General features: G+C 39.1%; 2 protein-coding genes and 4 long non-coding RNA genes across 6 annotated transcripts; 3 read left to right on the forward strand and 3 right to left on the reverse strand.

Annotated features, from left to right (window-relative positions):
* The first annotated feature begins 2,806 nt into the window (after window positions 1-2,806).
* On the forward strand, window positions 2,807-5,824 carry LOC121786812 (L10-interacting MYB domain-containing protein-like). The gene is made up of 3 exons (XM_042185428.1): window positions 2,807-2,971; window positions 4,969-5,208; window positions 5,293-5,824. The coding sequence occupies exons 1-3, from the start codon at window positions 2,807-2,809 to the stop codon at window positions 5,701-5,703; spliced, it is 816 nt and encodes a 271-aa protein (XP_042041362.1). The 3' UTR covers window positions 5,704-5,824.
* A 6,845-nt stretch (window positions 5,825-12,669) lies between these two features.
* On the reverse strand, window positions 12,670-14,194 carry LOC121786375. The gene is made up of 3 exons (XR_006047146.1): window positions 13,991-14,194; window positions 13,863-13,922; window positions 12,670-12,729 (listed from the first exon to the last, which is right to left on the reverse strand). It is a non-coding gene; the product is annotated as an uncharacterized LOC121786375 (long non-coding RNA).
* LOC121786374 lies at window positions 13,281-14,459 on the forward strand. Its single transcript, XR_006047145.1, has 2 exons — window positions 13,281-13,695; window positions 14,241-14,459. It is a non-coding gene; the product is annotated as an uncharacterized LOC121786374 (long non-coding RNA).
* Window positions 14,460-18,405: 3,946 nt separating this feature from the next.
* LOC121786813 lies at window positions 18,406-18,927 on the reverse strand. Its single transcript, XM_042185429.1, has one exon. It carries the CDS (start codon window positions 18,925-18,927, stop codon window positions 18,406-18,408), a length of 522 nt encoding a protein of 173 aa, XP_042041363.1.
* A 2,484-nt stretch (window positions 18,928-21,411) lies between these two features.
* LOC121786380 lies at window positions 21,412-23,475 on the reverse strand. Its single transcript, XR_006047148.1, has 3 exons — window positions 23,259-23,475; window positions 23,131-23,190; window positions 21,412-21,473 (listed from the first exon to the last, which is right to left on the reverse strand). It is a non-coding gene; the product is annotated as an uncharacterized LOC121786380 (long non-coding RNA).
* On the forward strand, window positions 22,549-23,727 carry LOC121786379. Its single transcript, XR_006047147.1, has 2 exons — window positions 22,549-22,963; window positions 23,509-23,727. It is a non-coding gene; the product is annotated as an uncharacterized LOC121786379 (long non-coding RNA).
* The last annotated feature ends 469 nt before the right edge of the window (window positions 23,728-24,196 follow it).

The raw sequence follows: 24,196 nt of genomic DNA on the forward strand, positions 1-24,196 counted from the left end.
AAGTAGAAAATAGTAAAGTAACACGAGAATAATAAAGTAAGAAAGATTATATAAAATTAAGTGTGGTGTTTGTGAGTTGGTTAGTACTCTCCCGTCCCACGAGAATATGCATTATTTTCTTTTTAGTCCTTCCAACAAGAATATGCATTTTCTAATTTTGAAAAAAAAATTCTCTCTATTAAGGTGGTACCCATTCTCTACTAATAATATTTTAATTATTTTTTCTCTCCACCTCTCTCTTATTTTATCAATTTTACATTAAAATCTGTGTCATCTCCAAAATGCATATTCTTTGGGAACGGTGGGAGTTGAATGGTAATGTTAAAGCAAAAGGTTTCAGTTAACAGAAGAGTGGTAATGCGAAAGGTCAAAGGTTTCAGGTGCTAGTTCATCGTAGCACTATCTTTAAATTTAATTTGTTTATCATAGTTAAAAAAGAAATATTAAGTATGTTGTAATTGCCAAAATATAAAATAAGCAACTATAATAGACCGCCCAAAAAGAATACTAGTATAACCCAATACTCATGGGACCAAAGGACACTTTACACTCCATCCTATCAAATCTAACCCATATTCTTTCTTTAGGGCATGTTTGATAGCCCAGAAAATCCAAGAAACAAGCCCATTTCCTTGTTTTTTCCATGCTTTGACACACTTTCGACTTTTGTAAGAAAGCCCGCAAAATACGTCGGCCCGACAAGGGCCCAAGAGTGTATACCAACTTATCTGCGAAAACTTATCTATGTTTTAGCCGTAGTTTATTTTCCACTACATCGAGAAATACAATTGCTTCCAAAATTAGCCCTTCTGGACTTTGCTTTTCACGCTCAAACTCTTTCTTCCATCTTCTTTCTCTCTTTCTCATTTGGGCAGATTCACAGCAAACATCAACTCGTCCCTTTTTCTCTTTGACTTGCGGTCAGATTTGCAGCATCAATCCATCTTCTCTTCCCGTTTTCTCTCAGATTTTCGGACACCACACGATTGTAACACATCAATTTATTTTTTTACGTTAATTTATCTCATTAAAATTAGCCTCTTGTTTTGTGCAGCCCTATTTGGAAGATATACACACAATCGAAGGTTTTCTTCTTCGTTGATGAACTCTATTTCGGTCCATTGGTGAAATTATAGCCACTGCAGGTAAACCCTAATTTCATGACTTCAATTTGTGATATATCCAAATACAGTCCATCCATATTTGGGTATGCTTCAATTTCATGGAGAAGAAAGATTGGATGAGGTTGGATATTCAAATAGGGTTTGTACTCCACTATCCTAGTTGAACCTATTTTATGTCTACTATAAATGATTCAAGTTTAGGTTTTTAGCATGAATCGGCAGACATTCATTATAAAATGGTCAAACCATTATGTTTTGTATTTTCTTATTCTTCCAGGTTTTGGTTTGTTAATTGGCAGAAATTTATTTTAGCATTACTTGGGTTATTTGGGCATGACTTGATTTAACACTCTGTAATCGGGATTTAGTTTTAACTTCAATGGTTTATATCATTGTAACAGTTGAAAGTAATTTTGTTCAAGGACTCTCATCAATTATAATTATGAGTGAAAGTTCATTGTCCGACGAAGAAATCGTCTTGCTTATTGAAGACATACTACAAAAGCATCACACACGGACGTGATCATTATCCGTGAATTCTTGAAACTGACTAATAGTTCTAAGTGGATTAAAAAGAACCAGGCCCGGCGTTTTTTTCGACGTCTGACCCACATACCTACCCAGGTCAATCGTCTTACTAGATTGACAGGTGTTAGTGATAGGGACTGCATAAATAATCTACGCATGGACCGAAATTGTTTCGGGAGACTATGTATTCTTCTTAGAGAAGGAGCTGGGTTGGTAGATGGATCATTTGTTAAAGTAGAGGAACAAGTGGCTTTATTCTTATGTGTTTTATCACATCACAAAAAGAACCGGGTGGTTAGTTTTGAATTTTTAAGGTCTGGTCAAACAGTTTCATACTATGTCCATGTTGTCCTTCGAGCCATCATACTGGTGCATAAAAGGTTTATAGCCAAGCCAACTTCGGTACCTGACAACAGTATTGCCCCTAGGTGGAAGTGGTTTAAGGTAAATTGTCTAAGATTTACTCACATGAATCAAGTGATATAGATTTTTCGTAGAACCTTTCTATGTAGTGTTTATTGATAAATATATAAGTGTTGACTTGTAGGGTTGCTTAGGTGCGTTAGATGGGACATATATTAACGTCCGAGTTCCATTGGCTGATAAACCAAGATATCGAACTAGGAAAGGGCAAATAGCCACAAATACCTTGGCAGCGTGCACGAGGGACATGCGTTTTGTATATGTTTTACCGGGTTGGGAGGGGTCCGCAGGTGATGCACGTATCCTACGAGATGCAGTTTCTCACCCATTTGGTATTAAAGTCCCCAAAGGTAATCTATGTGTCTGTCGTCTATAATAGTCTTTTGTATAATGTTAAGCTCTAAATTCCGTCGGCGTAAATCATAACAACAATGGATTATGTACCTGTACGTAATTATTATTTGTGTGACAACGGGTATGCAAATAGTGAAGGTTTTTTTACACCCTACAAAGGAGTTTAATATCATCTGCATGAATGGGGTCCGGACACTGAGAGGCCTAAGAATCCTCGTGAAATGTTCAATATGCGACATACGAGTGCAAGGAACATTATTGAACGGGCTTTCGCTGTTCTTAAGATGCGTTGGAGTATTCTACGTAGTGCATCTTACTACCCAATCGAAACACAAATTATGTTGATAATGGCTTGTTTTCTACTACATAATTACATAATGGGGGAGATGGTAGTGGATCCAATTGAACAGTTAGTTGACACTAACATGGTTGACAATGAAATGTTTGCTGAGCAAGATGATACTGAGTATGTAGAATTTATTGACCCTACAATCGATTGGAATAACAAACAGGATCAAATGGCAGCTGACATGTGGATGCGTGTGAGTATCGTGCGTCTTGATTTTTGAACATTTTAAGTCATACTATGTACTCGCAAACTATCTGTATTTTTTCTAAGTTTGGTTATGTGTACAAATAACGATGTTAACATTTTATTGTGCTTCTTTGTTCTCAGAATGAAGGGCCATGATATAGTCGACCAAGAGTCTCACCACAATGTCGTTGTGGGAATGGAAAGATGATTGTTCGCTGTGGAGGAAAGTTTGCCAATAATCCTGGTCGGTTTTACTACAAATGTCCAGTTAACAGGAAGCATTTTCAATCTTTCATATGGTGCGATGAATACCAAAATTACTCTTCAACTTCTGCAGATCAAGCTTTTACGCGTTAAGCATCAACAACGAGTGAGAAGCCCTCATCTGAAGCAATATCAGTCGTTCCAACCCGATCACTCACTTTATCAGAATTTGAGACATGTGTTGTTGTATTTTTTATGAGTGTGGTTCTTGTACTTCTTGGTGTAATTATTGGTAAACTGTTGTAGGCCTGTCTTTGTGAAGTCAATCAAGCATGCGACCGGACAAAAGAAGACATACTTTGCGAGCCGTCAGGAAGCAGCGCGCAAGGATGTGGAGCGGGCATTTGGTGTGCTCCAGAGTCGGTGGGCGGTAGTGAAGGGTCCTGCACGGCAGTGGTATATTCCCAACATCGGCGATGTCATGTACGCATGTATCATAATGCACAACATGATTGTCGAAAATGAAGCTGCGGAACTGACTCAGTGGACCAATGAAGATGATACGGGTGCAGGTCCAAGTCACGGCGTGGCCACCGCGAATGTGAATATGGGGGTACCTCATGGAGAGGTCGAGCGGCTGCGTGCATTTGCCGACATGCGGCAAACAGATGCCCATATTCGACTTCAGCAGGATATTATCGAAGAGGTTTGGACTCGGAGGGGTTGACGTGATAATGTATGAATTTTTTTTTTTATTAGTGTGTAATTTTTTTTTTCGAATCATGTATGTTTTTTCCGATAAAGTTGTTAATTTTTCCCGTTCGTATTCTCGGTCAAATTTTATTTCCGTAAACGTAAATTGTTTTATTTGTGAATTTATGATTTTTTTTATTGCGGGATGTCCTAGTGGGAAGGGCGATGGGAAGGGCGGATATGCATGGGATGTCCTAGTGATGTGGCAGTGGGGTGGGATGTCCTAGTGACGTGGCAGGAGGTGTTTTTGGGATGTCCTAGTGGATGTCCGAGTGGGATGTCCGCCCACTGGAGATGCTCTTAGTGTTGGGGCATACACTATTGACCTCTATTTTGGATCTCTCTTGACTATTTATCAGGTATATTAGTTTGTAATTTATCTCTTAACTTTTTATTTGCCTTTATGCGTGTTTAGAAAAACTGAGATGACCTCTATTATGATCTTGTGAGGTGAATCGTCTGAATTGTCATATCCTCTTTCAGCTTCACGTGAAAGTGAACATACTTGAATACTACAAGAGTTTGGTGAAATGAATTGTTAGTTCATGAATCAGCTTTATTCCATGAAGAGGGGTGAATCTTCTGAATTGTCATAGCCTCCTTCAGCTTCACGTGAAAGTGAAGCTACTTGAATGCTACAAGAGTTTGGTGAAATGAATTGTTAATTCATGAATCAGCTTTATTCCATGAAGATAGGTGAATCTTCTGAATTGCCATAGCCTCCTTAAGCTTCACGTGAAAGTGAACCTACTTGAATACTACAAGAGTTTGGTGAAATGAATTATTAATTCATGAATCAGCTTTATTTCATGCAGATAGGTGAATCAGCTTTATCACATGCTTGCTTGGAGACAAAAAAACGTAACATTAATATCTAGATTGAATAATATTTTCTACTCAATTGTATAGCTTATAAATATGAGTAACATAGCTTCACAACGTAAACAAAAAATGGCTTCTCAACCCTAATCTCAAGATGAATATCTTTATCATGGGATATGGACAGATGAGCTTGCCACTCTGATTCTTACTAGTATTATGAGATAGAAGCAGTTGCATAAGTTCAAGGGTACGGTCATCCCACAGGAATTCTTGTATGAAACTGAAGCTACAATCGAGGAGGAGACAGGTACTCGTGTGAATCGGGACGACATCTATAATCGGTTGCAATTCCTGGAGCGTCGCTACCAAACCTTCAAATCATTGGTCGAGCATCCGAATACACGATTCGAGCCCTCGTCGAACAAGGTTTTTGCTTCTGAAAAAACTTGGACGACCATCCTTAAGGTTATTTTGAGCTCAATTTTTTGTTATGATGTACCGATACGATGCTCTTTTTAAAAATAATTTTTTTGTGTTTATTGTGATTAGAAAAATGACTTTGCTGGAGCATATACAAAGAATGGAGAACCAGAGTTCAAGCTGCTCAAGATGTTGTTTAGTGGTGACATCAATGTGAGCGAGAACGATATAGAAACTGTTGCGCTCTCGGATAACACCATTGATCTCAATCTGGATGCTGATGAGGGCCAATGTGAAGATTATGTAAGTGGATATAATCATGATAGCCATCTACTGCCACGCAAGCTGTTCAATGAGAGTTCACACTCCCGTGACTGTGAGTCATCAAATTCCATGGAGATTCGTGATAGGGAGCTTGGACAACGACCTGAAAATTTCATCTACCACGGCTTTGACAACGCCCCAACAAGGACGGTTGACTCATCAAACAGTAGCTCTTGTGCATCGTCAAACCCAACTTTATGGTGGCGCCGACCATAATCGTGACTCTTATCTACTATGTTGTATACTTAGGATTGCCACTTGGAAAATAAGTCTATCTTGCGACATGGTTGTTGTCGTCTTATGCATGTTATGAGTGTGTGGTTTTAAAAATATATAATCTCATGTGTAGTCCGTAGAATTATTTCGATTCCAAAAGTTGCTCTATGCAACATGTTATGTAACTTTGTTTGTGAAATAAACATGAGTTTCAGAAAATAGGGATAAAGATGAATAAGAAATGCCATTATTGCAAGAGAATCAGTAATTCTTATAAAGATCTTGAGAATTACCAGGTACAGCTTCAGTCGATTCTTCATGAATCTCCTCTGGTTGAAGGCCATTTGAAAATAACTCCTTAATTTTGCTTCCATACGAAGTAGGAGTATATTGAAAGATCTTTTCACATAGTGAAAAACTGACGTTGTTACAGGCAAAGTGTAATTCCTCCAAGATTTTATCATATTGCGCAACTGCTTCAAAGTTTATCTAACAAGCTTTTTACTTAGCTTTTTTCCTATTTACATTCTAATGTGGAAACACCCCCACCCTTTCCCAACAATAAAAACTCATTTATATGCAGCAATCAGTAGCACCATTAAAATGGGAAAAGCCAGAAAAATAAAGTAAGGGATGGCTTGATTGAGTCCACCTTCATCCACTTCAACCTCTTTTAATGGATAATTTGTCTTCTGCTGTATAAATGCGTTGAGTAACATACCTGATAAATTGGTCACTATTTTTTTTTGTAATATATGAACCAAATAATAACATGAAAAATATATTCGTTCTTATAAGCCCATGAGGGTACAATAAGCATGGAATTATAAGGAATTCGACAGAAAATTATAGTCATAATATGTAACATATTTATGAGGTTCCATAGATTCCACAAATAGAGTCATAACAACAGTCGTCAAATACAAACCAAGGCCGAAGCCCAATGTTTTAAGCTCATACATTTGAGCATCAGTAGAAACTAGACAAAAGATAATAAGTGCGATTATAGTTCAATGCACATAAGGAGGATTAGATATCATCTCCTACAAAATAGCTAAGTCAAAAGATGAAACAAATAACCACACGAATTAACGGTGGTTCTTCTCCAATGCACGAAGAACGTAAGTGTGGTGAAAAGCATCAGGAAGGCTATTGCAAGTCCAAATGTTCGACTTTGCTGAGGATGAATTCAGCGGCGTCGATTTGTTGCCCAAGAGTAATGCCTTGAATATTACCTAGCATGCCAAACACTTTCTTTCTTGCCTTGCTAGCATCGAACTCAAACCCAATCCTACCAGCCAACTTATCAAGCCTAGCGTTGGTTTCATCCTGTCCTTTAGCAAGCAATTCAAGCAAAACATCAGCCATATCAACGAGTTTGCGCTTGTTACCTGTTTTCTTTGGATTTTTTTTTCCGATGTCACAGTTTGTCTGTGCGGGAAGCTGAGTTCCAGTGTCACTGTCTCCCGTACTCAGATCTGGCATTTCTCCTGAGCTCATGGTGTTAACTGGCATTCCTTGTGAGCTCGTGGTGTTATCCGTATTAGTTTCAGAATGGCCATCGGCACTAGCTTCAAACTCAGCCTCTTGACTCCCATTACCCACGTTGAGATGTGAGCGCACACCATGGTAAAGCTCCTGCAAATCCCGACCAGAAGATCCCGTTGCACGATCCTTGCCAAAAATCTCTTTCCATTCATCAAACAGAGGCCACGACTTGTAACGCATGTAGCGTGCATTGTTATCTAGCTACAACAACATTAAACACCCATCCCATCACAACTCAAACACGGTCGCTCTTACAAAAAACAGGTGTAAACATAAGTAAAAGTCAATAATAGTAATAAGCACACCCTAACAGTTTGTTCCCATTGGTCATTATCACAATCAATCTTGTGATCGCCCTTGTAATTGAAGCCAACGCCGCTTCGATTGAGCATGTTAACCAGAGAGGAGTAATTTTTTTTCCATTGCTGGAGCTTGGAGCTGATATGGGGGGTTGCCTTAATGTCACTTTTCGGGCATTCACGCCTGATGATTTCCTCAATCCGAGCAAGATACCCACCACGATAGTCGTTATCTGATTTCCACTTGTTTACAACAAGGACTTTTAGTGCTAACATCAAGGCCTCTTCCTCACGAGTAGACCAGCTGCGTCGAGTCCGATCTGTCTTCGGCCTACGACCAGCCCTTTCTCCAATTTGGGAATCTATTCCGACAAAAGCATATGAATGTGGGTAGGGTATTCTATAGCTAACAACACAAGATTTGGTAAGTCAAAATAACTCACCTTCAACCATTTGAGACGTGTTCCAATTGCCAGATTCTCCCATAGTGAGCAAATCTGCTAAGTAATAAGGAAAGACACATTCTTAGAACAAAAATGCATTGGTTCTCGATGAGTATCCCCATTAAAACTCAAATATATTGATTTCAAGCAAGATATTGTTAATAACTTGGGATAAAATCAAACTTTGAGGAAATTTAATTGAAGCATACCTGTTTGAGGAGTCTTCGACCTGCTGCTGCTGGGAGGAAGTAATGAGGAGGAAATTATATATTCTAGGGTTAAAGTGGTATGTTGGAGAAAAGTGGTAAAGATTGAGGACAATAATGTCTACACAAGGGAGTATGTGGTGTTTCTGGCCATTTCAGAAACTAAAAAAACGCCTCTTATTTTTATCAAACAAAAACCGAGAAACACACTTATCTCAATAATTTGGTTTATTTTCTCAATAATTTGGTTTATTTTCTCATTTTGTTTCTTCTCTTGGACTTTCTTACCTATGTTATCAAACATGCCCTAGACAATCCACTTAAATTGGCTTACTTTTTTTAAATAAAAAACACGTAAATTTGTTCTTCTTTCTTTTTTTGTAATAAACATAATTTTTAAAATGTCATACCTTAAAAAATGTATTTTTTGATTGAACAAAAAGTACTAGCAATGAGCAGAATCAAGTACTCCATTATGTTATGTTGCGTACTGAAGAAGGTAACGCTAAAAAATCATACCAGTCGGGTTGAGTTGTTATTGAGTTAACCAGATATCGACACAATTCAATAAAACTCAACCCAAAACCTTACCCGAAACCATTGAGTTCCTATTGGGTCAACCCGATAAGGACCCAAACTTAATAAGGTTTGATTCAAACTCATTAACTTTGTATGTGTTCGTTAATATTTTTTAGGTAAATGAAGATAAATTTAAAGGTCGCGCCACAGTGGACTTGAACCCGAGACCTTTGACCTCAGACATTACCACTCTACCGCTTAGCCAACTCGCTTAAATAAAATTAAAGGGAAACTATAAATGCTCGAACAACATATGACATTAGCGAGATCCCCGGGATCTATATATTCAAGGGATTATATTGGCTCCTAGTTTGTGGTTCTCATTTTATCACACTTCTATAGGTGTATAATAATAATAATAATAATAATAATAATAATTATTATTATTATTATTATTATTATTCTAACTCTACCTAATAGTATATTTGGTATATAAGTTAATTATCTCTTGATCCTTTTTAATTTTTCACTCTACCATATTTTTTATATATTAATGTGTTAAATAAACACAATAAGTAGGTGGGTTGAGTAATCCAATCATGAAAAGCAACTTATTAATTTTATTGCCTTCAAATTTTTAATCTTTCTATTTTGATTGTGTAACTTTGGTATGATTTCAATTATACTTAAATACAACTAATATATCAACATAGAATTTAAATGTTTGTTTTATTTATTTAATATACTAATCACCCAGTACTCATGCTAGCTTGTTCACTAATTTATCTAAATTTTTAACTAATATACCCCCTCCGTCCCAAGTTATTTGAGTCGTATTCTATTTTTGGGTTGTCTCAAGTTATTTAGTCATGTATCTTTTTGGCTAAAAATAAAACATCTAATCACACCTACTTTATTCTTTCTTTTACTTTACCATCTCTCCTCTCTCTTACTTTATTCTCTCTTCTACTTTATTTTACTTTATTTAACTTACTAAACACAACTTTCTTAAATCTCGTGCCGAAGAGAAACGGTTCAAGTAACGTGAGACGGAGGGAGTAGTAAATACCAAGTCGACACGAGACCTATATATATACATGGTGTACTAGAGCTTATATACTCTATTTTTGTGCAAATATCTTCATATAAATATATGTTCGTGTTAAAATGACAACATCATTTAAGATGACACTATACCACTAAGGACAACCGTTACATTTAGGAGCAGATTCAACTAGAGCTGGCAATTTTCGACACAACACGATAATATGACACGAATCCGCACGAAATTATTGGGTTGGTGTCAAGTTTTATTGGATCCGTGTCCTTATCGGGTTGACCCATTAAGAACTCGATAATTTCAGGTTGGGTTCAAGTCCGATGCGGGTCGGATACGGGTAACCCATTAAGAAATAATATTATTATTTTTATTATTATTTAAAGTATATATATATTACTTTAATTTTTAAATTTCTTATAAATTAGGCTTAAATAGTACTCCCTCCGTCCCGGACTACTTGCACTTATTTCCTTTCTCGGCGTCCCAAGTTATTTGCACTCTTTCCATTTTTAGTAAAAATTTTCACCTACAGCCTCAATTGTTGACTTTGCTATACACTCATTCCTTAATCTCCGTGCCGAAAAGAAAATGTGCGAGTAGTCTGGGACGGAGGGAGTATAAAATGAATTTTAATTGTGTAAATTAGGTTTAAAATTAAGGTTTAATCGTGTAATATCAGGTTCAGGTTATTATCGTGTCGTGTCAACCCATATTATATCGTGTCGATAACGGGTTCGTGTCGGGTGCGGGTCGCATTCGGATTTGAAGGTAGCAGGTCGGGTTCGTGTTCGGATTTACAGTTTCCTTAGCAGGTCGGGTTCAGGTTAGACCTTATTGGGTTGGGTCATTATCAGGATGACCCGATAACGACCCAATCCGCACGATTTGTCAGCCCTAGATTCAACCTTAGCCTGACAGACTTGCTTGCCTATGTATCATAGATTGCTTGATTATCTTTGATTTCGTATTGCAGATTGCTTGAAACCATAGGCCGAGTTGCTTGCCTATATATCGCAGAATGCTTGCCTATGTATCGTAGTTTGCTTGCCCAGATTGTCATTTTAATTATAGTGTCACCATAGTGTTTTGATTTCGTAACTCATATTGCTTGGAACCATATACTGAACTGCTTGCCTATGTATCACATATTGCTTGCATATGTATTGCAGATTGTTTGTTACTTGTTGTCACTTTGCCACTTTAAGAGTGGTGCCACTCTAACGCATCCCAATAAATATATATGCAATTAAGATATCATTAGATGCAATTATACACGTACAAAGTCTTAAAATGCTCCTAGCCATCTTCAATAAATATAGTACAATGAATTGAGTTCATGGGTCGCAATTAAAATCGTCTAATTATACACGTACAAAGTCTTAAAATGCTCCTAGCCCTCTTCAATAAATATAGTACAATGAATTGAGTTCATGGGTCGCAATTAAAATCGTCTAAAATTAACATCCAACCACTAATATTAGGTCTAAATTATATAGCCTATAGGTGTGTGCAAAACACTCATTAACAATCTGGAAATTTGCACCGTAATAGATGAATAACCACCTACGTCATTAGCAGGTCAGGATGAATTAAGGTAGAGAAATGGAATAAGGAAGTGTGGAACTTGAAATGGAGGCCCCTACTATATTCCACATGCCCACATCTCCTCCACTTCTCTCCAAATAACAAATCACACTCCTAATTCATCAATATCTACCGGCTTAAATATACAGTCACACTGTTTCAATCACAATATCCTCGAATATGCGCTCTAAATCACATTCGAAAATTATATTATATTCCATATGATCTTACAATAGGAGTCACATTTGGTACGAGCACGAGTTTTAAAAAATGTAGAGAATAATAAGTTGAAAAAGTTAATGGAATATGAGATCTACTTTTTTATATTGGTTGTATAATAGAATGTGAGTGAATAAGATAGTGGAATATGAGACCTACTTATTATTTACGGTAAAAGTGAAATGTGACTCTTATTATGAAACGAATCGAAATGACAAAATGTAACTCTTATTTTGGGACGGATGGAGTACTATGTATGTCACGACCGCCCTTTAGGGTTATTAAATACGGGCGATCGTGATGAAAAGAATTTAATGAAACGGACGAAAAGAATTAGGGTTTCAATCACAAGTTGGACCAACAATTAATATCCCAATAAATAACCAAGAGTTTGATATTATCCAACAAGAAATTCAAAATATCCATTATCCTAATAATTAAAGTTGTCGGCCCAAATATAACATAATTAAACGAAACGACACAGCGGAAACGACCAAGAGAAAGAGTGACGCCATGTGTGAAGACACAACGACACTCAAGGTTCAAAGACAATAATAATCTCTTGAATTCACTTGCTCAACACCACCACATCCTCGTCGCCGCTCAACCTGCACATAGGGAAAACACATGCAGGGCTGAGTACTATGAAATATACTCAGTGGGCTCATGCCGAAAACATTTTCAATAAAAGTTGTCAATTTATCATGCCATACTTAAGTAACCGCCGGGGTTTAGCTTTAGAAAGGCCCGAGGCACTAAAATCATTTTCCCATAGTAAAAGTCGACTGATCAGTCATTTTCCCATAGACGTTAGCCATATCTGCCAATACATGACTTGGAATGTGGCCACAAACCAAGCCACTAGACCGGCCAGCCCGTACGCTAGCACACGATCTACCATAGGTGTACACTAGTCCAAGTAGGGTTTGCGGCCCTACGAGGACCCGAATTCGATTTATATAACAATGGCGCATAGCCACATCAGATAGGCACGTAAAAATCAAATCACGGCATGATAAATACAGTTTCATTTCCATCGATAAAAATATTTAGGACGTTGTCCTTATTTAAAAGAAAGCCCACCTCGAGTGCTTAATTTGAAATTACATTCTTTCCCTTGCGATCACGATTCCCTTGCCATGATTCACCTTTAACAATTTATATAATAGATAAATCAACACACTGTTTCAAATAAATAAATGGAAATGCATGCATCCTAGGCAAAGTCTTTTATCTCGATTTAACTCGGTTTTCGATTATTCGGCGGCCGCTTGCACCCATAAATCCTCCGTTGGCTCCTCGTATTTTCCACCACGATGTCAAATAAATTCCCAAAAATTATTTAAGCGCATGATTAAATTATCATAACTATTTCCCTTTTCAGTTATATTTATTTCAAGACTTTGGATAAATTATTTGTACATCGAATTATGTCGAGAATTAACTAAATAATTCGTCACTATTAATTTAATTTTTAACTCCAAAAATTTATTTAGTTATTGGCCCAAAGATTTAATTAAAATCTCAAGACTTAATTATTTCCCCACCTTATATCTCCAACTACAAATTAAAGCCCAACCATTAAATGGAGCCCATCCTTAATAAATCATCCAATTTTAATTTAATAGGCCCACTTTCTTTAAACAAAACAAGAGCCCAATCTGTTAAAAATATAACAACCCAATTTTACTCCCACCCCCCCTACGTCTCTGTCTTCCTCTCTCTCTCTCCTCTTCTCTTATCTTCTCGCCCAAATCGGGAGTTCCGGAAATCTCCATCGCCGTCGTCCGATTCGCCTGCCGTCGCTGCCAGACGCCGGGAAGACGAAACGCCGTGGCTGCTGTACCGGTCAGTCGAACAGCAACGCGCCGCCGCTCCGTCGCCGCCTCTCAGCGGCAGGCTGCTGCTGCCGCTCGTCGGGAAGATGCTGCTGTCGCCGCCGGGACGCGCTGCGGTCGCCGCCGTCGGCAATGGTTCGTTACAGCCGTCTTCAGCCGAGGCCCAGGGTCGTCGCTGCTGCTGTCGGCTTCTCCGCCGGTTCCGTCGCCCCGATTTACTCCGAACAGGCCCGCAACCAACCCGATTTCAACCGAACAGATCGGTTCTCATTCAAAGTATGCTTCTTTTCGTTTTTAGTTATCAATTTCACTGTGATGGGTGTTCGATTATTGGAGTTTGATTGGTGATGCTTGTTGATTGCATTATGTGGGAAGGGTGCAGGATGATATGTCGTGAATAGAATGCTAAAAATTCATGCTTTAAATTTGGGTAGAAATTATACCTTGATCAGATTTCGAAAGACAATAGGTAGCTCTCTCTCACACGAATTTGGTTCCAATTTCTGTCGGAAGAAGATTAAATGAGATGGTTTGAATTATGAAAAAAATAGAGAAAACTCTATAGACTTACCTTGAATTGAAGTTGTGAAGAAGAAGTCTTGGTTTCTTGATTGCAGAGAATGAATAGAATAGGAAGAATGAATTGATTTGATGACTAAATTAGAGGGATGGGTGGTTTGGATGTGAGAGAGATTTAAGGGAGTGGGGAGAGAGGGGAGAACGGTTTAGACAAATGTTGAGGGGAGGAAGAGTTCGAATTCTTCTATTTTTTTCTTCCTTATTTTTGATTTAATTGAATTTATTTGGTATTTTATTTGTAGATTACGGAGGATGAATATCTCATTACGGAGGAGGAAGATCTTTGCAGAATCTTTAATTAAAAAATAATTAAAGCCGATTGGTGACCAAATCAACCGGGAAAATAAATTAGCTTGGTTTAATTCACGGTCCTTTGTATTTTATTTTAAATTGTACAGTCAACAATTCGTTTATCACGGACTGGACTTTTATATTAATTATTTAATTTATCGGATCCAACACGGAATTGAGTCCAATAAATATATTCCTCACGGAAAGGAATTATCTATACGCATAATCATTTATTTCACAAATATCTCGTCCAACAACAATTTATTCACCATCAATTAAGTCATGGACTTTGCAAAAAAATAATAGCATTAATTACAAGTACTTTAGGGTTCACAAATTAGGTTTATAAAAACGGGGCGTTACATCCTACCAACCTTAGCAGAAATTTCGTCCCGAAATTTATTACCCTCAAGTAAAGAGTTCTGGATACAATTCCATCATTTTATCCTCATTCTCCCACGTGGCTTCTTCATGCCCATGATTTTCCCATAGTACTTTCACACAAGCAACATTTTTATTTCTCACAATTTGGATCTTTCGGTCCAAAATAGATTGGGGTCTCTCTTCGTAACTCAAGTCTGGATTCAACACGACTTCCTCAAAACGGATCACATGTTTCGGGTCGAACATATATTTTCGTAACTGCGACACATGGAAAACGTTGTGCACATTTCCAAGGTTTGGTGGTAGCGCCAATCGATACGCAACGGGGCCCACTCCTTCGAGAATTTCGTAAGGTCCGATAAATCACGGCTTCAATTTGCCCCTGACGCCAAATCGTGTTATCCCTTTTGACGGGGATACCTTCAAGAAAACTTTATCGCCAGCTTGAAATTGTAGGTCGGTTCGTCGGACATCCGCGTATGATTTCTGTCTGTCTTGAGCTTCTTTTATCCTCTCACGAATTTGTCGAACGATTCCCACCATCTATTCAACTGTATCAGGTCCGAGTATTCTTCTCTCGCCAACTTCATCCCAGTAGAGCGGCGATCTACACTTTCTTCCGTATAAGGCCTCGTACGGTGCCATGTTTATCGTTGCCTGAAAACTGTTGTTGTAGGCGAACTCGATCAGTGGTAGTGCTGCCTCCCAACTTCCTCCTCGGTCGAGTACCACGGCTCTCGACATATCCTCGAGAGTTTGGATCGTTCTTTCGGATTGTCCATCGGTTTGCGGGTGAAACGCTGTACTGAAATTCAATTTGGTTCCAAGCTCTTTCTGTAGATTCATCCAAAATCTTGAGGTGAATTTTGGGTCACGGTCGGACGTGATAGTCACTGGGACTCCATGCAATCGAACTATCTCCCTTATGTAAATTTAAGCTAGTTTGTTGGACACACAGCTTATGAGAATCGGTATGAAATGCGCACTCTTGGTAAGTCGATCTATAATTACCCAAACAGCGGTGTTCCCACTCAGAGTCCTTGGCAATCCCGTCACAAAATCCATGGCGATGTGCTCCCATTTCCACTCGGGAATCTCTAGTGGTTGTAACTTCCCATACGGTCGTTGATGTAGAATCTTCACTTGCTGACAGACTAAACATCTCTCGACGAATGACGCTATATCCCTCTTCATACCATTCCACCAAAAGGACTTCTTCAGATCTTGATACATTTTCGTACTTCCTGGGTGAGCGGTGTAAGGAGTCTCATGTGCTTCACTCATAACCTCGTTTTTGAGCCCCTCGTTATCCGGCATGCATAATCTTCCTTCGAAAGTAAGGGCATTGTCACCTTCTTCACTAAAGTTCCCAGATTCGCCGGTTCGCAGGTGCCCTCACCACTTCCAAACGCATCTTGCTAAACTCGCGAATCAGGCTTTCTTCTTTGGTGATAAAAGTAGCCAGCTGGGAATGGTCCTTCCGGCTCAATGCATCTGCCACTACATTTGCTTTGCCGGGGTGGTAATTGATGCCACAATCGTAGTCCTTCACCAATTCGAGCCATCTTCGTTGCCGTATATTCAAATCTTTCTGCTCGAAGAAGTACTTCAAGCTTTTGTGATCCGTGAAGATCTCACATCGGACTCCGTAGAGATGATGTCTCCAAATCTTTAAGGCGTGTACTACCGCTGCTAACTCCAAGTCGTGGGTTGGATAGTTCAACTCGTGTGGCCTCAATTATCGTGATGCATAAGCAATCACTTTGTTGTTCTGTATCAACACACATCCAAGTCCCACCTTCGAAGCGTATGTGTATACCACGTAGTTCACTCCATGTTCTGGCACCGCTAGAATCGGTGCACTAGTTAGCTTTTCCTTCAACAGTTGGAAACTTGCCTCACACTCTGGGGTCCAATTGACTTTTACCCCCTTCTTGAGTTGTTGGGTCATGGGTCTCGCTATCTTCGAGAATCCCTCTATAAACCTTCGGTAGTATCCTGCCAGGCCTAGAAAACTCCGAATCTCGTTTGGTGTCGAGGGTGCTTTCCATTGCTGTACCGCCTCAACCTTGGCGGGGTCCACTCGGATTCCCTCTGCTGACACAATGTGACCAAGGAAGTTCACTTCCTTAAGCCAAAACTCGCACTTGTTGAATTTGGCATAGAGTTTCTCACTCCTCAATGTCTCCAAAGTGATACGCAGGTGCTCCTCGTGTTCCTTCTCATTCCTCGAATAGACGAGTACATCATCTATGAATACTGAAATACTATGTTCATCAAATCCATGAATACTACAGGTGCATTCGTCAATCCAAACGGCATTACCAAAACTCATAGTGACCATATCTCGTGCGAAAGGCAGTCTTCGGTATGTCTTCTCGTCGGACTCTCAACTGATGGTATCCGAACCTTAAGTCCATCTTTGAGAACACACCAGCTCCTTGAAGTTGATCGAATAGGTCATCTATTCTCGGCAGTGGATACTTGTTCTTGAGAGTCATCTTTTTCAATTCTCTGTAATCGATACACATTCTCATCGATCCATCCTTCTTCTTGACAAAAAGTACAGGCGCGCCCCACGGTGAAACACTGGGTCTAATAAAACCCAAGTCCATGAGCTCTTGTAGTTGTATCTTAAGTTCTTCCAACTCCTTTGGCGCCATTCGATATGGGGCCTTAGACACCGGTGCCGACCCTGGCTCTAGGTCGATTGTGAACTCCAATTGTCGATCTGGCGGTGGACCAGGTAACGCTTTAGGAAAGACGTCTGGAAATTCTCGTACCACAGCGACATCCTCCACTTTCTTTTTCTCATTCTCGTCTCCTTGTAGATAGACCAGATAAGCAGGACGCCCTTTTCTCAACATCGTAGTGGCTTGGAGCGCGGAGATGATAGACGTTTTTCTGTTCATCGTGATCCCGTGATACACGATTGGTTCCTTTCCAGGGGCTTGTAATGATATTTGTCTCTCCTTTCATCGAATCGTAGCAAAATTGCAGTCAACCATTCCATTCCCAAGATTACATCGACATCCTTCATGGCCATAACTTGCAAGTCATGCGCGACTAGCCTAAGTTCTCCCATAACAATTTCTATGTTCGAGCATGTTCGAGAAATCTCTACTACCTCTCCCACTGGTGAGGTCACCATCATCTTATGTTCAGATTTATTTGCTGGCAACTTAATGTGTCCACACATAGTTCTAATATGAAAGAATGCGATGCGCCCGTATCGAGGAGTTTGCCCATACCTTCCAAATTCCCGTCCTTGTTCAGTCTTGGGTTGTCTAAAACTCAGCTCATATGCTCTAGCCTGGGAATGAAGTCTTGGGCGGTGAGGTTGTTATTGTCGCGGAGGTTGATCACAATTCATCCTTGGTTCAGCCGGTGGTGCCCTCGACTGCTGACAAAATCCTTGATTGTTCTGCCTTGACCCCATCTCCGCATTCTTGCTCGGACACTCTCTAGAGAAGTGGCCATTTCCCTCACAGTTAAAGCACTTGGTAGTGTTCTGCATTCTACACTCTCCGAAATAGTACTTGGAGCACACATTGCATTGTGGTGGTCTGGGTCGAAAGTCACCCCTCTGGTTAGAGAAATTTTTATCTACCCCCATACTGTGGTCGATTTTGGGTGGGCTGGTAACTCTTGTTTTCATAGTGGGTCCTATTTTTCATCCCACTTTCTCTTCTCTCGAGAATAATGTGGTGGAGGCAGTGCCAGTGTAGTGTTTCACATCGCCCTCTCCTTGGGCATAGTTGCCTCAACATCTAGTGCGAGGGCCAACTCTTCCGCGTATGTAAGTCTCCCACGACTAGCTAGTGCCATCTTTATCTCATGCCTTAGACCCTCACGGAACTTATCGGCTAGCTTCTCGTCGGTGTCAACTTGTTCAGGTGCATACCGAGTCATATCGCAGAGTGTTCGATCATATTCAGTCACCGACATGCGCCCTTGGGTTAAGTAGTAAAACTCAGCCGTCTTTGCTTTTCGGTAGCTCGTTGGTACGTACTTGATATATATCTCCTCCTTAAAGTTCTCCCAAGTCATTCTACCCACTTGATCTCGTGGCGTAGTCTTCATCTTGGTATCCCACCAGATATCGGCTGACCCATAGGTCACACAAGTCATTCGTTCCTCAGCGTTGCACATTAGAACTGTGATAATACGCTCCAAAGCGCATATCCAAGTCTCGGCCTTTGCTGGCTCTCCTATCCCATCGAAGATAGGAGGATTTTGCTTTAGCAAAACCATTCAATATGCCATTCTGGCTTAGGTGGAGGAGGTGATGGTGATGGTGCTTGCACGCGTTTCTCCTTTCGATTATTTCCCATTTTAGTTGATTCAATTTCGCCACTTGCTGGACGATTTTCTCTCGTCGACGACCTTCGTTTGTATATCTTAATCTATCAGGGTGCCCGTATTTTCATTCCAATACTATCGTACAGTGATGATCTTATGTGACGATCTTAAATACTCCGACTCACAACTTTCTGTTGTTATCTGTGTATCCCTTGATCAAACCACTTACATAAATTCTGAGCCGCAAAACGTGATCATTTGGTGTACACGGCTTCTCTCAGCTTTCTATTTCTCAAGACCTAATATCTAGGTATGGCATAACGTCCGATTCTTTGGCTGCTTGCTACAACTAAGCATAGATGCGTAAATATTCGACTCTGCGTGTTGCTGGTGTATCATTTTGTAGGTGTCTCTTAAAACTTATTCCTCATATGTGTTTGCAGAGATCGAGCCATTGTCTTCCTTGAGAGTCTTGTATCAAGAATTTGGAAATCTACTTAACAGTCTTACTTGGATCAAAACGGGTTTCAACATGAGGAGCACTATTGACATTGCCCTTGATTAGAATGGCTCCGAAAATGACTCAAGAGGAACAAGAATGAGTCACTACTTTCATTAAAAAGAAACAGTGATGCATCACTTGCAAATTGCAGGTCAATCAAAGGTTTTAAATGCACGAAAAGAATATCATTGTCAAGGAGCTTCATAGAAAGAAATTTATGAGAATCCAAGTAAGTACTGTCAATTAAATTCGTCCATTCTAGCTACAAAGGTAGCACTCCGTCATTTCCCGAAGATAATAGATGCGTTCTCGAAAACTCTAGATTCGAAGTCAAGATTCTTGGTGTCGTTACAGCAATTAACTGTCCTTGAAGGTCACAACTTCATATTATTTTTGGCACATCATAGCGGACATTCTCATTAAAACGTGGTAATAACCCTCCTGGTCTTAATGTGTCATAAGTGTTGTCATATTTGTAACCATCGTAGCATTAACATGTTATGCACGATTGCATTCACTTTATCTGATGGCAGGCACAATTTCTCGTCGTTGTAAGGATACATCACCTAACATTTCTTCTTGTCCTGATCTCATTAGAAATTTCCTTTCGTTTTGCCCTTATCATCCATGGAAAACAATAGGCAGCTATAATAATACGTCTAGTTCGAAGTATATGTTTTCGTTTGTCCCGTCACTCAGGAAAGTGATATTGTAATTATCAGTTTACAACTATGTTCGAGCACGTTCAGCCTAGCATACTTCTTAGGCACTCTATGTTTTCCAGACATAGTTCATAGTCTCATACTTCAACATATATTCGGTCATTGCTTAATTCAAGCTCCATATGGATTCTACGTTTGCAACGAAGTTCAAAATTCCACATTTCACTTTCACAATGATTCTATACAATACCTCGTACTTCATCAATCATGAATTTTCACATAAAACGTCATTTATATATTGCGCAGTCAAACATGTTTATCCATATAAACCATTTGGCATTCCATAGTATTTCATCTAGCATATATTAGTATTTAAAATAGTAACTCAATCAATCCTTAGTCCCTAGAATCACATTTCATAAATCATACAATTCGTGTCCATCTATATCACAATCACATAATTGCAACTACACAAGCGTCATACTTTGCGTTTCCGAGTTCCAAAGTCATACAATTTCAACAAATTATGCATTAGAATTTTCGTCGTTCAAGTAATCAACATATATGTTCTTCAAATATTGTTCGCAGTCCAAAAATGTAATAACAAATCTCCGCCTCAAGCATATGATTCATATTCACACTTCAATATTTACCACATTCAACACCTTCAATCACATACTCCCATAGTGGCTCACGTGACCACATCATTTTCCAAAAGCCATAGCATTTACTTTAAATTTTCAATAGGCCCAAACTTGCCATTTTCACAAGGAACCATTTTTCCATCGAATTTCAAAAATTTCAGTAATTCATTTCAAAAGTCGTCAAAATATTCTCACCTCTTCTTTCGTGGTTGGGCGTGACGAGTTGTGGTGTTGAGCCTTCGACGTTTAACACTTTAGTCTATCGATACAATGGTAGACTACAACTCAAAAAGACTCTTGGGTCTAGAGCGGAAAGAAACTGAGGCTCTGATACCAAACTGTCACGACCGCCCTTTAGGGTTATTAAATACGGGCGATCGTGATGAAAAGAATTTAATGAAACGGACGAAAAGAATTAGGGTTTCAATCACAAGTTGGACCAACAATTAATATCCCAATAAATAACCAAGAGTTTGATATTATCCAACAAGAAATTCAAAATATCCATTATCCTAATAATTAAAGTTGTCGGCCCAAATATAACATAATTAAACGAAACGACACAGCGGAAACGACCAAGAGAAAGAGTGACGCCATGTGTGAAGACACAACGACACTCAAGGTTCAAAGACAATAATAATCTCTTGAATTCACTTGCTCAACACCACCACATCCTCGTCGCCGCTCAACCTGCACATAGGGAAAACACATGCAGGGCTGAGTACTATGAAATATACTCAGTGGGCTCATGCCGAAAACATTTTCAATAAAAGTTGTCAATTTATCATGCCATACTTAAGTAACCGCCGGGGTTTAGCTTTAGAAAGGCCCGAGGCACTAAAATCATTTTCCCATAGTAAAAGTCGACTGATCAGTCATTTTCCCATAGACGTTAGCCATATCTGCCAATACATGACTTGGAATGTGGCCACAAACCAAGCCACTAGACCGGCCAGCCCGTACGCTAGCACACGATCTACCATAGGTGTACACTAGTCCAAGTAGGGTTTGCGGCCCTACGAGGACCCGAATTCGATTTATATAACAATGGCGCATAGCCACATCAGATAGGCACGTAAAAATCAAATCACGGCATGATAAATACAGTTTCATTTCCATCGATAAAAATATTTAGGACGTTGTCCTTATTTAAAAGAAAGCCCACCTCGAGTGCTTAATTTGAAATTACGTTCTTTCCCTTGCGATGATTCACCTTTAACAATTTATATAATAGATAAATCAACACACTGTTTCAAATAAATAAATGGAAATGCATGCATCCTAGGCAAAGTCTTTTATCTCGATTTAACTCGGTTTTCGATTATTCGGCGGCCGCTTGCACCCATAAATCCTCCGTTGGCTCCTCGTATTTTCCACCACGATGTCAAATAAATTCCCAAAAATTATTTAAGCGCATGATTAAATTATCATAACTATTTCCCTTTTCAGTTATATTTATTTCAAGACTTTGGATAAATTATTTGTACATCGAATTATGTCGAGAATTAACTAAATAATTCGTCACTATTAATTTAATTTTTAACTCCAAAAAATTTATTTAGTTATTGGCCCAAAGATTTAATTAAAATCTCAAGACTTAATTATTTCCCCACCTTATATCTCCAACTACAAATTAAAGCCCAACCATTAAATGGAGCCCATCCTTAATAAATCATCCAATTTTAATTTAATAGGCCCACTTTCTTTAAACAAAACAAGAGCCCAATCTGTTAAAAATATAACAACCCAATTTTACTCCCACCCCCCCTACGTCTCTGTCTTCCTCTCTCTCTCTCCTCTTCTCTTATCTTCTCGCCCAAATCGGGAGTTCCGGAAATCTCCATCGCCGTCGTCCGATTCGCCTGCCGTCGCTGCCAGACGCCGGGAAGACGAAACGCCGTGGCTGCTGTACCGGTCAGTCGAACAGCAACGCGCCGCCGCTCCGTCGCCGCCTCTCAGCGGCAGGCTGCTGCTGCCGCTCGTCGGGAAGATGCTGCTGTCGCCGCCGGGACGCGCTGCGGTCGCCGCCGTCGGCAATGGTTCGTTACAGCCGTCTTCAGCCGAGGCCCAGGGTCGTCGCTGCTGCTGTCGGCTTCTCCGCCGGTTCCGTCGCCCCGATTTACTCCGAACAGGCCCGCAACCAACCCGATTTCAACCGAACAGATCGGTTCTCATTCAAAGTATGCTTCTTTTCGTTTTTAGTTATCAATTTCACTGTGATGGGTGTTCGATTATTGGAGTTTGATTGGTGATGCTTGTTGATTGCATTATGTGGGAAGGGTGCAGGATGATATGTCGTGAATAGAATGCTAAAAATTCATGCTTTAAATTTGGGTAGAAATTATACCTTGATCAGATTTCGAAAGACAATAGGTAGCTCTCTCTCACACGAATTTGGTTCCAATTTCTGTCGGAAGAAGATTAAATGAGATGGTTTGAATTATGAAAAAAATAGAGAAAACTCTATAGACTTACCTTGAATTGAAGTTGTGAAGAAGAAGTCTTGGTTTCTTGATTGCAGAGAATGAATAGAATAGGAAGAATGAATTGATTTGATGACTAAATTAGAGGGATGGGTGGTTTGGATGTGAGAGAGATTTAAGGGAGTGGGGAGAGAGGGGAGAACGGTTTAGACAAATGTTGAGGGGAGGAAGAGTTCGAATTCTTCTATTTTTTTCTTCCTTATTTTTGATTTAATTGAATTTATTTGGTATTTTATTTGTAGATTACGGAGGATGAATATCTCATTACGGAGGAGGAAGATCTTTGCAGAATCTTTAATTAAAAAATAATTAAAGCCGATTGGTGACCAAATCAACCGGGAAAATAAATTAGCTTGGTTTAATTCACGGTCCTTTGTATTTTATTTTAAATTGTACAGTCAACAATTCGTTTATCACGGACTGGACTTTTATATTAATTATTTAATTTATCGGATCCAACACGGAATTGAGTCCAATAAATATATTCCTCACGGAAAGGAATTATCTATACGCATAATCATTTATTTCACAAATATCTCGTCCAACAACAATTTATTCACCATCAATTAAGTCATGGACTTTGCAAAAAAATAATAGCATTAATTACAAGTACTTTAGGGTTCACAAATTAGGTTTATAAAAACGGGGCGTTACTATGTATATATAGCCGGTTCACATAAAAACTGTACATTTTTCATAATTTAACTTGGAAATCATGTTTATTTGTACATACAACCATACTCCATCCGTCTCCCTTTTTTAGTGTATTTTGTATTGGGCACAAATTTTAAGAAATATAAAGAAAAGTGAGTTGAAAAAATTAGTGGAATATGTGTCTCATTTTTATATATTTATTGTATAATAAAATGTGAGTGAAATGAGTTCTTATAATGTGAGACCTACTTACCATTTATGGAAAAAAGTGTAAGT

The sequence above is a fragment of the Salvia splendens genome, chromosome 22 (assembly GCF_004379255.2).
Source record: "Salvia splendens isolate huo1 chromosome 22, SspV2, whole genome shotgun sequence".
NCBI classification, from domain to species: Eukaryota; Viridiplantae; Streptophyta; class Magnoliopsida; order Lamiales; family Lamiaceae; genus Salvia; species Salvia splendens.

Bases quoted from the DNA above. Each gene is read 5' to 3' on its own strand.
- LOC121786813 (XM_042185429.1), bottom strand. From the start codon at position 18,927: ATGGTTTTGCTAAAGCAAAATCCTCCTATCTTCGATGGGATAGGAGAG.
- LOC121786812 (XM_042185428.1), top strand. From the start codon at position 2,807: ATGGGGGAGATGGTAGTGGATCCAATTGAACAGTTAGTTGACACTAAC. The intron at 2,972-4,968 runs GTGAGTATCGTG...ATTATGAGATAG, and splicing joins CAGCTGACATGTGGATGCGT to AAGCAGTTGCATAAGTTCAA. The intron at 5,209-5,292 runs GTTATTTTGAGC...TATTGTGATTAG, and splicing joins CTTGGACGACCATCCTTAAG to AAAAATGACTTTGCTGGAGC.